The 16,888-nt window shown below is 42.3% G+C and overlaps 1 protein-coding gene across 2 annotated transcripts in view; it reads left to right on the forward strand.

The window, feature by feature from the left end:
- Positions 1-16,888, forward strand: part of LOC126284541 (putative fatty acyl-CoA reductase CG5065) — a 133,106-nt gene that overhangs the window by 40,184 nt on the left and 76,034 nt on the right. For both annotated transcript variants that reach the window (XM_049983543.1, XM_049983542.1), the window contains exon 5: positions 11,695-11,804. In XM_049983543.1, coding sequence (XP_049839500.1) covers positions 11,695-11,804 — 110 coding nt within the window. The remainder of the gene's footprint in view (positions 1-11,694; positions 11,805-16,888) is intronic.

The raw sequence follows: 16,888 nt of genomic DNA on the forward strand, positions 1-16,888 counted from the left end.
AAAAACTTTGATGTTCGCCGATGACATTGTGATTCTGTCAGAGACAGCAAAGGACTTGGAAGAGCAGTTGAACGGAATGGACAGTGTCTTGAAAGGAGGATATAAGATGACAATCAACAAAAGCTAAACGAGGATAATGGAATATAGTCGAATTAAGTCGCGTGATTCTGAGGGAATTAGATTAGGAAATGAGACACTTAAAGTAGTAGAGGAGTTTTGCTATTTGGGGAGCAAAATAACTGATGATGGTCGAAGAAGAGAGGATATAAAATGTAGACTGGCGATGGCAAGGGAAGCGTTTCTGAAGAAGAGAGTTTTGTTAACATCTAGTATTGATTTAATTGTCAGGAAGTCGTTTCTGAAAGTACTTGTATGGAGTGTGGCCATGTATGGAAGTGAAACATGGACGATAAATAGTTTGGACAAGAAGAGAATAGACGCTTTCGAAATGTGGTGCTACAGAAGAATGCTGAAGATTAGATGGGTAGATAACATAACCAATGAGAAGGTATTGAATAGAATTGGGGAGAAGATGAGTCTCTGGCACAGCTTGACTAGATGAAGGGATCGGTTGGTAGGGCATATTCTGAGGCGTCCAGGGATCAGCAATTTAGTAGCGGAGGACAGCGTGGAGGGTAAAAATCGTAGAGGGAGACCAAGAGATGAATACACTAAGCAGATTCAGAAGGATGTTGCGGCAGTAGGTACTGGGAGATGAAGAAGCTTGTATAGGGTAGAGCAGTATGAAGAGCTGCATCAAACCAATCTCAGGATTGAAAACCACAACAACAGCAACAATAAATACTAACAAATAAAAATATGGCTAATGTACAGGGCGAATTTAAATTTACCAAAAATTCATTTGTTGAAAGAAATAATAAACCAAGAGAGAAAAAAACGTTCAGTGTCACAGCTGCAAATATTATTTTAAATCATCCTTAGTTGTAGAACATTTGAAAAATATAGAACGTAATGATGCTATTGAACGAATTAAAGACTTTTATGATGAACATTCGTATGAGTGAATGAATGGATATAGTCTGTGTTGTCCCATTGAGGGCAAAGGCTCCCCTACAAGTAGGGGTAGCTGCTTTTAAAGACTCATGCAGTGAGCTAGTCCGCGTAGATCTACATCGACATCTACATTTATACTCAGCAAGCCACCCAACGGTTGGGGCGGAGGGCCCCCTACGTGCCACTGTCATTACCTCCCTTTCCTGTTTTTGTCGCGTATGGTTTGCGGGAAGAACGACTGCCGGAAAGCCTCCGTGCGCGCTCGAATCTCTCTAATTTTACATTCGTGATATCCTCGGGAGGTGTAAGTAAGAGGGAAGCAATATATTCCATACCTCATCCAGAAACGAACCCTCAATAAACCTGGACAGCAAGCTACACCGCGATTTAGAGAGACTCTCTAGCAGAGTCTGCCACTTGAGTTTGCTGAACATCTCCGTAAAGCTATCACGCTTACCAAATAACCTTGTGCCGAAACGCGCCGCCCTTTTTTGGATCTTCTCCATCACCTCTGTCAACCCGACCTGGTACGGATCCCACACTGCCGAGCAATACTCAAGTATAGGTCGAACGAGTGTTTTGCAAGCCACCTCCTTTGTTGATGGACTACATTTTCTAAGGACTCTCCCAATGAATCTCAACCTGGTACCCGCCTTACCAACAATTAATTTTATATGATCTTTCCACTTCAAATCGTTCCGCACGCATACTCCCAGATATTTTACAGAAGTAACTGCTACCAGTGTTTCTTCCGCTATCATATAACATTTGTCTATGTTAAAGGTCAGTTGCCACGCCCTGCACCAAGTGCTTATCCGCTGTAAGGGCGTAACGCACTTAATGCACACTACACGTTGAACTACACTTGATCACTTTCTTATAGTTCTAGTTCTCTCCACTGCTTTCTGTTTCTGGCTATGCTGGTCCACTGTCTTCCTGTTTGTTTTCTGAATAAGTCTGACCATTTGCGTCTTGGTCTTCCTGGGTGTGTGTTGCAGTGGAGGTGTCCCATCTAGTAGCCTGTGCCGTCCATCTGTCGTGTTGTAGCCTCGCCACGTGGCTGCCCCGTTTCCATTTGGTCTTTGTAGCTTGTTGCGTTATTTCTATTGGTTCTGACATCTTGTATATCAAGGGGTTCGTTATTCTGCCTTTCAGAGAGACGCCAAACATCTTTTCCCTAAGCATAACTGTAGAGTGTTTCTCTCGTTGGCTTTGAGATCCCGTGTCTGACGTCCATATAATAACATTGGAAAAACTCAGCTTTCGAGTGCCTCCATTTTGAGCCTCCTACTCGGGGTTGTTTCTAGCAATATGAACTTTAAGGCACAGGAAGCCTTCCAACCTAAGAAAACTCCTCATTTTATTTCTTTTTCCATTTTGTTGTTAAAGGAAATTATTTGATATACACTCCTGGAAATTGAAATAAGAACACCGTGAATTCATTGTCCCAGGAAAGGGAAACTTTATTGACACATTCCTGGGGTCAGATACATCACATGATCACACTCACAGAACCACAGGCACATAGACACAGGCAACAGAGCATGCACAATGTCGGCACTAGTACAGTGTACATCCACCTTTCGCAGCAATGCAGGCTGCTATTCTCCCATGGAGACGATCGTAGAGATACTGCATGTAGTCCTGTGGCTTGCCATGCCATTTCCACCTGGCGCCTCAGTTGGACCAGCGTTCGTGCTGGACGTGCAGACCGCGTGAGACGACGCTTCATCCAGTCCCAAACATGCTTAAAGGGGGACAGATCCGGAGATCTTGTTGGCCAGGGTAGTTCACTTACACCTTCTAGAGCACGTTGGGTGGCACGGGATATATGCGGACGAGCATTGTCCTCTTGGAACAGCAAGTTCCCTTGCCGGTCTAGGAATGGTAGAACGATAGGTTCGATGACGGTTTGGATGTACCGTGCACTATTCAGTGTCCCCTCGACGATCACCAGAGGTGTACGGCCAGTGTAGGAGATCGCTCCCCACACCATGATGCCGGGTGTTGGCCCTGTGTGCCTCGGTCGTATGCAGTCCTGATTGTGGCGCTCACCTGCACGGCGCCAAACATGCATACGACCATCATTGGCACCAAGGCAGAAGCGACTCTCATCGCTGAAGACGACACGTCTCCATTCGTCCCTCCATTCACGCCTGTCGCGACACCACTGGAGGCGGGCTGCACGATGTTGCGGCGTGAGCGGAAGACGGCCTAACGGTGTGCGGGAGCGTAGCCCAGCTTCATGGAGACGGTTGCGAATGGTCCTCGCCGATGCCCCAGGAGCAACAGTGTCCCTAATTTGCTGGGAAGTGGCGGTGCGGTCCCCTACGGCACTGCGTAGGATCCTACGGTCTTGGCGTGCATCCGTGTGTCGCTGCGGTCCGGTCCCAGGTCGACGGGCACGTGCACCTTCCGCCGACCACTGGCGACAAGATCGGTGTACTGTGGAGACCTCACGCCCCACGTGTTGAGCAATTCGGCGGTACGTCCACCCGGCCTCCCGCATGCCCACTATACGCCCTCGCTCAAAGTCCGTCAGCTGCACATACGGTTCACGTCCACGCTGTCGCGGCATGCTACCAGTGTTAAAGACTGCGATGGAGCTCCGTATTCCACGGCAAACTGGCTGACACTGACGGCGGCGGTGCACAAATGCTGCGCAGCTAGCGCCATTCGACGGCCAACACCGCGGTTCCTGGTGTGTCCGCTGTGCCGTGCGTGTGATCATTGCTTGTACAGCCCTCTCGCAGTGTCCGGAGCAAGTATGGTGGGTCTGACACACCGGTGTCAATGTGTTCTTTTTTCCATTTCCAGGAGTGTAGATATATGTATTGTAATACATACACTAGTTCCATTCCTTCTAGATATGTTGGGGTTCCTAATCCATTTGTCATTATCTGCGTTGTAGATTTGTTCATTGTGAGACCTGCCATCTTGCTTTGTGCGTTAAGCTCCTGGAGCATCGATTATAGTTCCCTTATAGCTTTGGCGAAGAGGACTTTGTGGTCAGCAAAGCCTCTGATTTATTAGTCTCTTGCCTTTGAGGCATATTCTGTCTTCCTCATTCCATTTTAGTTTCCTGAATATGCCCTCCAGTATGCAGGTAAATAGTTTTGGGGACATGGGATCTCCTTGTCTAACTCATCTTGCCACTTGGAAAGGTCTGGCTGTCTTTCCGGTTTCAATTTTAGCGAAGTTGTGGTTTTGAATGTTTCTTAATAATTGGATGTATTTTGCTTCTGCTCCTTGATTTCTTAGTGCTTGGAGTATGTTTGGGTGTACGATAACTTCGAATAGTTTTCTGTAATCAACAAAGGCAAGGTATATTTTGAGGTGGCGATCTTTCGATTTTTCTGATATCTGATTAATGGTTTGAATATGATCCATTGCTCTAAATCATTTGCGGATTTCTGCTTCTTCTGAGTGTTGGCTGTCGTCTAGTGATTTTGTTAATTGCCTTGTTAGTATTTTCGTGAACAATTCATATAAGTTAGACATCAGGCTTATGGATCTATAATCGTTCCTGTCATGTTTCGTACTTTTTGTTGTGCAAAAGTACAATCGTACTTGTTTTCCACTGATCGGGAATGCCTGCGGTTTGTATGATTTTTTTGAACACATCTGTGATGATTGGTGTTGGGAGATCTTGGGCTTTTTTTAAAAGATCATTGTATATGTTGTCTTCTCCAGGTGACTTTCCATTTATCAGTTGAGTGATAGTTGGCCTAACCTCGCTGTGTATTATAGAGGGAATGGTTTCAGTGGTGTTTCGGTCTGGATCGACATGGATGAGGTCTGTGGTTTTGTTTGGTAGAGATCTCGTGTATATTGCTTTGTAGAATTCCGTTGCTGATTTGATTATATCATCTCTTCTGTTTAGATGTCCTCCCACCTGATTCTTCGTTCCTAGTATCCATTGTTTCCCGCCCTGGGCGCTTATCCTCGCTTTCATAATTGATTTGTTTGTTTGTAGTATTTGTCCCATTTGTTGCTGATCGGTGCTCGTTGGTATCTCTCCGTACTTCCCTTTTCGTTACTTTGTCTAGTTTTGCGTATTCTTCTTTATTCCTGTCTGAAAAGTTACTAGTTTTTAACATTATCGATCTGTGTATAGTACTCTGACGCAATTTGCTTTGACTTTTTTCATTTGCTCGTCTTTGCTTGTGTCCTAGTGAGCTTTGTATACGCATATTTCTAGTGCGCTATAAATTTCTTGAGTCCTTTGTTTTGTATTGATATTTGCTTGCTGTAGTTGCTTCTGTAGTTCTTGTTTAAATTTGTCTCTGTTCAGTTTTTCTATTTGCCTGCTTTTCCTACGATTCTTCGTTTCTTTGGAATTTTTATTTTTGCCCTCCCCATTCTATGGTCGGCAGTAAATTTTAATTGTAAGGTTTACCATTTTAGGTATTTTACTATTTTAGGTATATCACCTTCCATATAAATTTTATCAGAATGAGACAAAGTCACACTTAATAAAACTGATGATGAAATAAAAGGATGTTTTATTCTTGATAAAACATTACTTCCTTGATATTTTAATTTTTTTTTCTTGTAACTTTGTTCTATTGTTTGTCTCTTCATTTCAATTATTCAATACATCCTGTATTTTGGATTCACCTAAAGTATAATCTCTATTCTAGTGCATAGTTTGTTAATATATATTTCTTAATATTCTATGTTTAATGTTTATCTTAACAGTTCAATCACCATTTATAAAGTTTAATGTTTATGTTTAACATTTAAATTTTATGGTTATTGTTTAATCTTACATTTTTTAAAATCTTTCATTTTATTCCTATATTTTCCCCCATCAATTTTTCTTCTCATGTCTTTTGTAACAAATCAAAAATTGGCAATACTCCAATATTTCTTACACATTTTTAAAGTCATCAATTATTGATCTGCCACCAACAAATTATTGGTATATGTGATCTGAATTAGTATCATTTTGTCTAAAAATATTTTAAAAAATTAACTTCTTACAAACTGTTTTGGTAATTTTGAATATGTGTAGGATAAATAAAAACACTTTAATCCTTTATTTCATCATCTAGCAAAACATTCTTTAAACATACCTTGATTTTCAGGAGTAAAATCATCAAATAAAACAACTGAATTATATTCATATTCATCTTCTAATATAATTTCTTTATTATTTTTCCAGAAAAGGAGCAATTTCTCATTATTGTTATTTTCTATTTTTTGGATAACTTCATAAATTACAAGTTTTTATATTGATCTACTGTTTTAGAATAAATATATGAATGATTTATTTTATCCCAATTTAACCATCCTGGAGCTAAAATATAATTTCCATACTTACTAATCATTAATGTGTTTTTTCCACATCCATTCAATCCAATTATCACACTTCAAATAGGATTTGGTAAAAGTTGGCCATGTTTATTATTAATTTTTGTTATTATTTTTTGGCCCCTAACTGCTTTTTGACTCATTTATTCTAATACTAATGTATTAATAAAAACGATTAGCATAATTAAAGAATAATTAATCAATTCTCAAAAAAGAATTAAAGTGTACCTACAGAAGATACTTATAGAAATGTTCCTCTAATCGGTTTTAATGCAACTTTTTTAACTCCAAATGTAACATCAATAGTAATAAATTCTATTGTGATCGAGAAAGAGTAAAAATTCCTGTTGATCTGTATAACTGAAAAATATTGAGTAACATATATTGATATAAATAAAATTAATATACATATTAAAATTAAATATTAAGTAAAGTTATTATTGAAAGTGATCTTAAATTATAGAGGATGGAGAAATATTGTGTCACGAAATTTTAACCATGGATAGTTGATGCCAGCAGGCACCAAAACTAGAATTGTTATATAGGTCGACAATTCATCGTTTTTAAGCTACAGAAACATGGCGCCATGCACTCTAATTCTCCATGGGACTGCCCTGTTGCCGTTTGTCAGATGATGGGCAGTTCACACAAACAAACGTCTCTCACACCGTGATTCTCCCACAATGATATGCACAGGTGTCGAATAGTTATATAAATCATTTCGAAAATAAAATTTTTGTTAAATGTAAATGATTTTTTATCTAGATAATGAACAATTTTTCATTTGATTATACTTTGTTGCCAAAAGGAAAGAAACAAAGCTTAAAGGAATTAAAATTTAATCTAATAATGAACAATTAAATAATTAAATAGTATCGATAATTTTTTTCCAAATTTTTTTCTTATTCATGGTATATTATTTTCATTTCCAAAGATGTCCATTAATTAAACTTGAAATATCCTGAAATTAATAATTATCTGATAATAATATTTACATGATAAACTTAAATGACCACAAACAAATTCATCAGTTTTTTAATTTTTGTCATTCCTTCTCTTTTGAACATTAATTAAACTATTTTATTTTAAAACGCATAAAATGATCTTATTTAAACTCATAAAAATTTTACTGATTTCGAAAATTTGTTATTTCATTTCTAAACTAGCTGTTGCAGTAGTAGAATCAAACATATTATTATTTTGATCAGTTGCATTTATTTCTAAATTTTGAAATTTTTTATGAATGAGAAAAAATGCAGGAAAATACCATCACTACCTCATTGTGATATGCACAGATGTCGAATAGGTTTGTCTCCACCTCACATCAGTTGCATTCACAAGTAAGCTTCACTTCAGAGCACATACATGTCACCTGCGATTTGTTCATACAGTAAGCATGGAGGCACTATACTCGTTTGAAGAAAAATGACATATGATTTTTGTTTATGGACTACCTCACAGTAATGCAAATGAAGCTCAATGGCTATATGAGAAATGGTACTCAGCAAGACTCCACCCACACCTGCAAATATTAACAGCAATTCACCAGCAATTTGGTGGAACAGGCTCATTAACGGAATATCATGGTAAAGATGGAAGACCTCAAACACGAGGGGATGCTACATTTGAAGAGACTGTTCTCGAATGCTTCGAGGAAGCACCTATGACAAGTACTCAGGCAGTTGGAAATGATATGGAGGTCACTCATCAGTTAGCCTGGGAGGTCTTGAGGGATGATGGGTTAGCATCCATTTAGTTTCCACCATGTCCCAGACCTAAATCCTGTGGTGGACTATAAACACAGGCTAAGGTTTTGCCAGTGGTTTCTGTGATGTGTTGCAGGAGATCCCGACTTCCCCACCATTGTGTTGTATATGCGAGTGTGCACCTGCCATTGGGATGGCATTTCAGCACTCGAAACGTTCATTCCTGGGGAAGGGGAAATCCTTACAATACATGTTTTCGTCCTTAAGTTTTGCACACCAGTCTAGCACAGTGACAAGTCAGTCCACATGTGTACAGGACTAATTCCATGCTCTAAAGAAATTCTGGTCGTATGTAAAGTACACAAACGGCAAGACGCAGTCAATACCTTCGCTGCGCAGTGCCGATGGTACTGTTATCGACGACTGTGCCGCTAAAGCGGAGTTATTGAACGCAGTTTTCCGAAATTCCTTCACCAGGGAAGACGAATGGAATATTCCAGAATTTGAAACACGAACATCTGCTAGCATGAGTCTCTTAGAAGTAGATACCTTAGGGGTTGCGGAGCAACTCAAATCGCTTGATACGGGCAAGTCTTCAGGTCCAGATTGTATACCGATTAGGTTCCTTTCAGATTACGCTGATACTATAGCTCCCTACTTAGCACTCATATACAACCGCTCGCTCACCGATAGATCTGTACCTACAGATTGGAAAATTGCGCAGGTCGCACCAGTGTTCAAGAAGGGTAGTAGGAGTAATGCATTTAACTACAGACCTATATCATTGACGTCGGTTTGCAGTAGGGTTTTGGAGCAAATACTGTATTCAAACATTATGAATCACCTCGAAGGGAACGATCTATTGACACGTAATCAGCATGGCTTCAGAAAACATCGCTCTTGTGCAACGCAGCTAGCTCTTTATTCGCACGAAGTAATGGCCGCTATCGACAGGGGATCTCAAGTTGATTCCGTATTTCTAGATTTCCGGAAAGCTTTTGACACCTTTCCTCACAAGCGACTTCTAATCAAGCTGCAGAGCTATGGGGTATCATCTCAGTTGTGCGACTGGATTCGTGATTTCCTGTCAGGAAGGTCGCAGTTCGTAGTAATAGACGGCAAATCATCGAATAAAACTGCAGTGATATCAGGTGTTCCCCAGGGAAGCGTCCTGGGACCTCTACTGTTCCTGATCTATATAAATGACCTGGGTGACAATCTGAGCAGTTCTCTTAGACTGTTCGCAGATGATGCTGTAATTTACCGTCTAGTAAGGTCATCCGAAGACCAGTATCAGCTGCAAAGCGATTTAGAAAAGATTGCTTTATGGTGTGTCAGGTGGCAGCTGACGCTAAATAACGAAAAGTGTGAGATGATCCACATGAGTTCCAAAAGAAATCCGTTGGAATTCGATTACTCGATAAATAGTACAATTCTCAAGGCTGTCAATTCAACTTAGTACCTGGGTGTTAAAATTACGAACAACTTCAGTTGGAAGGACCACATAGATAATATTGTCGGGAAGGCGAGCCAAAGGTTGCGTTTCATTGGCAGGACACTTAGAAGATGCAACAAGTCCACTAAAGAGACAGCTTACACTACACTCGTTCGTCCTCTGTTAGAATATTGCTGCGCAGTGTGGGATCCTTACCAGGTGGGATTGACGGAGGACATCGAAAGGGTGCAAAAAAGGGCAGCTCGTTTTGTATTATCGCGTTATAGGGGAGAGAGTGTGGCAGATATGATACACGAGTTGGGATGGAAGTCATTACAGCATAGACGTTTTTCGTCGCGGCGAGACCTTTTTACGAAATTTCAGTCACCAACTTTCTCTTCCGAATGCGAAAATATTTTGTTGAGCCCAACCTACATAGGTAGGAATGATCATCAAAATAAAATAAGAGAAGTCAGAGCTCGAACAGAAACGTTTAGGTGTTCGTTTTTCCCGCTCGCTGTTCGGGAGTGGAATTGTAGAGAGATAGTATGATTGTGGTTTGATGAATCCTCTGCCAAGCACTTAAATGTGAATTTCAGAGTAGTCATGTAGATGTAGATGTAGATGTAGATGTAAATACTGTCTGTTCGGATTTATTCCAGGACTAAGGGATATCGCTAATTACACACATAAAAAAAATTGCATCACCTCGATTCCAAGAGATTCGGAACCTGTGCAGAAAATTTGAATACAGATCAACATAAACATCATTTCCCCCCTTTTATTGCATATGAAAACCACACATTGCATGTTGTACCACTGCACAGCGAAACCTTCACAGGTGGTTGTCCAGATTGCTGTGAACGCCAGTACTTCTAATACCCAGTGATATGTCCTCTTGCATTGATGCATGCCCGTATTCGTCGTGTCATACTATCCACAAGTTCATCAAGGCATTGTTGTCCAGAATGTCCCACTCCTCTACGGCGATTTGGCGTAGTTCCCTCAGAGTGGTTGGTGGGTCGCGACGTCGATAACCAGCCCTTTTGAATCTGTCCCAGGCATGTTCGATAGGGTTCATGTCTGGAGAACATGCTGGCCACTCTAGTCGAGCGATGTCGTTATCCTGAAGGAAGTCATTCACAAGATGTGCACGATGGGGACGCGAATTGTCGTCCATGGAGACGAGTGCCTCGCCAATATGCTACCGATATGGGCGCACTATCGGTCGGAGCATGGCATTCATATATAGTACATCCGTTATGGCGTCTTCCATAACCACCAACAGCATATGTCGGCCCCATATAATGCCACCCCAAAACGACAGGGAACCTCCACCTTTCTGCACTCCCTGGACAGTGTGTCTAAGGCGTTCAGCCTGACCGGGTTACCTACAAATGCGTCTGGTTGAAGGCATATACGACACTTACCTGTGAAGAGAACGTGATGCCAAAATCCTGAGCGGTAAATTTTGGCATGTTGTTGGGCGCATCTGTACCGTGATGCATAGTGTCGTGGTTGCGAAGATATACCTCGCCATGAACGTTTGGAGGTCAGTTGCGCATCATGCAGCCTATTGCGCACAGTTTGAGTCGTAACACGACGTCCTGTGGTTCAACATGCTGGCGTTGCTGTCAGGGTTCCTTCTAGGTAGTGGTCATCCACTGCAGTATTAGTCCTTGGGCGGCCTGAGCAAGGCATGTCGTCGACAGTTCCTGTCTTTGTGTGTCTCCTCCATGTCCGAACCACATGCTTTGGATCATTCCGAGACACTTCCCTTGTTGAGAGCCCTTTCTGGCACAAAACAACAATGCTGACGCGATCGAACGCGGTATTGACCGTGTAGGAATGGTTGAACTACAGAAAGCACGAGCTATGTTCTTCCTTCCTGGTGAAATGGTTGGAACTGATCGGCTGTCGGATCCCTCGGTGTAATAGCCGCTGCCTATGCATGGTTATTTACATCTTTGGGCGGGTTTAGTGACATCTCTGAACAGTCAAACGGACTGTGCCTCTGATACAATATCCACAGTCAATGTCTATCTTCAGCAGTTCAGGGAACTGGGGTGATGCAAAACTTTTTTTGATATGTGTATTTAGTATGCAATACTTATCCACCGTCATTACTTTTGATCAAATTCTGCTAAAATATCTAATTCAGGAGATTTGACTTAATCCAGGGGCAGAGTCAGCAGCATATTTCTGAATGCATCTATGTTTCAGGATATTGGGTGATTGGCCCAACACCTATACCTTCACAAAAGCAGTCGCCGAGGATGTAATATGCACTCACCTTGCTGGACTACCCGCCTCAGTTATCAGGCCTTCCATTGGTAAGTTTACTATTTTTATAAACATTTTGTTCTCGAAACGTGAGATTACCTCAATCGCTAAGCAAAGAAATTACGTAGCTATAGGCACAGTTCAACAGTATCCATCAGCATAAGTGCACGGCAATCAAATTCCTTCTAAGGCATGTACTGGTAATGAAATATCTGCAAAGAGTTCATTACCGTTTGGGATGGCTTTTTGGTGCCTTGTGTACAATTTCTAAATTATTTCATGTTTAACGGTGTTGAGATGACTACCGAGGGAACTGTTGTTCTGATCACGTAGGTGCTCTCTACATCCAACCACAAGGTTCCTGCCCATTTGACCAACACAAAATCTGTTAGTCTTGGCATAATAAGCACTCGAATTAGAAGAAAAAAAAGATCTTTATTCACTGCGAAAGGAAACCACAGCCTCTTCTTAATGAACAACATTATTTCAGACATATTTAGTTACTTTGATATTGTCCAAGAGTCGTAGTGGGACGGGCTGACCCCAGGATGTCGCTCGCCTGCAGCCACCGAGTGTGCGCTATCCGCTGGCAGTCGCAAGCGTGGCCACATCTGCAGCCCCAGCTCCACAACTAACCACGACAGCCCAGAGACGGCGACGAGACCGAAGCCGACAGCTCTTTCTATGTTAACGAGTTAATACCCTTGTAAAGTACCGCGTGATCAAAAAGTCAGTATAAATTTGAAAACTGAGTAAATCACGGAATAATCTAGATAGAGAGGTACAAATTGACACACATTCTTGGAATGACATGGGGTTTTATTAGAAGAAGGAAAAAAAAGTTCACAAATTGTCCGACAGATGGTGCTGGACAGCAAAACGTCAGTGACTGCGCATACTAATCGTGTATAAAAGGAGCTGTAATGAAAGAATCAGATGCGCCAGCAATCGCAGCATGTTGACGATACCTGAAAAGGCGCTTTTAGTGAAGCTGTAATATCACAATGGGGAATGTGCTAGTTCAGCGTTACGAACGGGTACAGGTCCGTCGACAAATGCAGCTGTGGCGAGAATGATTTCGAAGTTCGAAGCCACGGGTTGTTTAGACGATAGACCCCGTAGTGGCCGACCGAGCACAAGGCGTAATGCTGCTGAGACAGTTCGGGAAGAAATGGAGACTGTAGCGGGTTCGTCTATGCACGGGGAAGTCAGCGCTCGTGCAGTCGCACGTTGCACCGGCATTCCATACACTACTGTTTGGTTGGCACTGAGTCGTACCCTCCGATGCTATCCGTACAAAATCCATCGGCATCATGAACTGTTACCTGGTGATTTAGTGAAGCGGAGGGCATTTGCGGTATGGGCGTTTCAAAAGATGGTTGAAGATGACGATTGGTTGAGTAACGTGTTGTGGACCAACGAAGCTCATTTCACCCTCCGAGGGTCTGTCAACGCCCACAACTGCAAAATCCGGGCTACCGAAAATCCTAGAACTGTCGTGGAAACTCCATTACAGGACGAAAAAGTCAACGTATGGGTTGGATTTACCACATCTACCGTTATCGGGCCTTTTTTCTTCGTGGAAATGCCTGATTCTGGTTTTGTAACTGCTACCGTGACGGGTGAGAGGTACGCCGATATGTTACAGAATTGCATCATCCCCACCCTGGCTCTTGTCGTTCGATCACGATACACCTGCTCGACCGTACGATGTTTATGCAGGATGGCGCTCCACCCCATAATGCTAGACGCATGAAAGATCTCTTGCGCGTGCGTTTGATGATGATCGTGTGCTCAGCCGCCACTTTCGTCATACTTGGTCTCCAGGGTCCCCAAACCTCAATCAGTGTAATTATTGGCTTTGGGGTTACCTGAAGTCGCAAGTGTATCGTGATCGACCGACATCTTTAGGGACGATGAAAGACAACATCCGACGCCAATGCCTCACTATAACTCCGGACATGTTTTACAGTGCTGTTCACAACATTATTCCTCGACTACAACTATTGTTGAGGAATGATGGTGGACATATTGAGCATTTCCTGTAAAGAACATCATCTTTGCTCTGTCTTACTTTGTTATGCTAATTATTGCTGTTCTGATCAGGTGAAGCGCCATCTGTCGGACATTTTTTGAACTTTTGTATTTTTTTTTTTTTTGGTTCTAATAAAACCCCATGTCATTCCAAGCATGTGTGTCAATTTCTACCTCTCTATCTACATTATTCAGTGATTTATTCAGTTTTCAAATTTATACTGACTTTTTGATCACCCAGTATTTTATTGACAATGTCGTTATTTCCGTAATCAACTCACGAAAACAAAAATAAGTTGCAATATAGCAATTTTAACCCCTAGAATATTAAAGTGGTGAGGTGAAAAAAGTCACGGCATACCTCCTAATATCGTGTCGAACCTCCTTTTGCCCGCGAATTGCAGCACATCGACTTTCATGGACCCAACAAGCCGCTGGAAGTTCCCTGTAGAAATATTGAGCTAAGCTGCTTTTATAGCTAAGGTGCTGCCGGTGCAGGATTTTGTGTACGAACTGACCTCTGGCCTATGTCCCATAACACTGAGATGCGATTCACATCGGGCGACTTGAGTGGCCAAATAATTCGCTCGAATTGTCCAGGATGTTCTTCAGACCAGTTGCAAATTATTGTGGCCTGGTGATATGGAGCATCATTGTTTGGGAACATGAAGTCCATGAATGGCGCAAATGGGCTCCAGGTAGCCACATATAGCTATTTTCAATCTCTGACCGGTTCAGTTGGATCAAAGGACCCAGCTCATTGCGTGTAAACGCAGCCCGCATCATCACGAAGCGACGAACAGCGTGCACAGTGCGTTATTGACAAACTGGGTACATGGCTTAATGGAGTGCGCGCCACATTCGAATCCTCCCATCAGCCCTTTACAGCTCAAATCAGGACTCATTTCAGCACGTCGCGGTTTTCCAGTTGTCTGGAGTGGAACCGATATGCTCACGAGCCCAGGAGAGGAGTCGCAGGTGATACCGTTCTGTTAGAAAAGGCACTCGCATAGGTCGTGTGCTGCCACAGACCATTAACGTCAAATTGCGCAACACTGTTCAAAATAAGTTCGTCGCACATCTCACATTGATATCCGCTGTTATTTCACACAGTATTCCTTGCCCGTTAGCACTAACAACTCTAGACCGCCCTCGGTCGAAAGTGAAGGCTGTTGGCTACTGGGTTTTCCGTGGTGAGAGGTAACGCCTGAAATGTGATATTTTCGGCACACTCTTGACACTGTGGTTCTCGGAATACTGAGTTCCCTAATTATTTCCGTAACAGAATGTCCCATAGCTCCAAGGGGAAGAGAAAGAAGTACAGTAGATCTCTCTAATTTTACATTCGTGATCTCAACGGGGGGTATAAGTAGAGGGAAGCAATATATTCGATACCTCATCCAGAAACGCACTCTCTCGAAACCCCCAGCAAGCTACACCGCGATGCAGGTCGCCTCTCTTGCAGAGTCTGCCACTTGAGTTTGCTAAATATCTCCGTAACACTATCACGCTTACCAAATAACCCTGTGACGAAACGCGCCGCTCTTCTTTGGATCCTCTCTATCTCGTCTGTCAACCCGACCTGGTACGGATCCCACACTGATGAGCAATACTCAAGTATAGATCGAACGAATGTTTTGTAAGCCACCTTCTTTGTTGATGGACTACATTTTCTAAGGACTCTCCCACTGCATCTCAAACTGGCACCCGCCTTACCAACAATTAATTTTATATGGCCATTCCACTTCAAATCGTTCCGTACGCATACTCCCAGATATTTTACAGAAGTAACTGCTACCAGCGTTTGTTCAACTATCATATAATCACACAATAAAGGATCCTTATTTCTATGTGTTCACAATACATTACATTTGTCTATGTTAAGGGTCAGTTGCCGCTTCGTGCACCAAGTGCCTATCGGCTGCAGACCTTCCTGCATTTCGCTGCAATTTTCTAATGTTCCAACTTCTCCGTATAATACAGTATTATCCGCGAAAAGCTGCCTGGAACTTCCGACACTATCTACTAGGTCATTTATATATATTGTGAAAAGCAATGGTCCCATAACACTCCCCTGTGGCACGCCAGAGGTTAATTTAACGTCTGTAGACGTCTCTCCATTGAGAACAACAAGCTGTGTTCTGTTTCCTAAAAACTCTTCAATCTAGCCACACAGCTGGTCTGATATTCCGTAGGCACTTTATTTATCAGGCGACATTGCGGAACTGTATCGAACGCCTGCTGGAAGTCAAGGAAAATAGCATCTACGTGGGAGCCTGTATCAAATATTTTCTGTGTCTCATGAACAAATAAAGCGAGTTGGGTCTCACACGATCGCTGTTTCCGGAATCCATGTTGATTCCTACAGAGTAGATTCTGGGTTTCCAGAAATGAGACGATACACGAGCAAAAAACATGTTCTAAAATTCTACAACAGATCGATGTCAGAGATAAAGGCCTATAATTTTGCGCATCTGCTGGACGACCCTTCTGGAAAACTGGAACTACCTGTGTTCTTTTCCAATCATTTGGAACCTTCCGTTCCTCTAGAGACTTGAGGTACACGGCTGTTAGAAGGGGGGCAAGATCTTTCGCGTACTCTGTGTAGAATCGAATTGGTCTCCCGTCTATTTCTTGGACACTTATTTCGATGTCAGCAATTTTTTCGTTCATGCGAGGATTTAGAGAAGGAACTGTAGTGTGGTTTTCCTCTGTGAAACAGCTCTGGAAAAAGGTGTTTAGTATTTCAACTTAACGCGTGTCCTACTCACTTTCAATGCCATTATCATCGCAGAGTGTCTGGATATGCTGCTTCAATCCACTTACTGATTAAACATAAGACCAGAACTTCCTAGGAATTTCTGTCAAGTCGGTACAAAGAATTTTACTTTCGAATTCACTGAACGCTTCACGCATAGCCCTGGGTAGGTACTGAGTAGAATTGGCGAGAGGAAAAATTTGTGGCACAACCTGGCTAGAAGAAGGGATCGGTTGTTAGAACATGTTCTGAGGCATCAAGGGATCACCAGTTTAGTATTGGAGGGAAGCTTGGAGGGTAAAAATCGTAGAGGGAGACCAAGAGATGAATACACTAAGCAGA

The sequence above is a fragment of the Schistocerca gregaria genome, chromosome 8 (assembly GCF_023897955.1).
Source record: "Schistocerca gregaria isolate iqSchGreg1 chromosome 8, iqSchGreg1.2, whole genome shotgun sequence".
Taxonomy (NCBI): domain Eukaryota; kingdom Metazoa; phylum Arthropoda; class Insecta; order Orthoptera; family Acrididae; genus Schistocerca; species Schistocerca gregaria.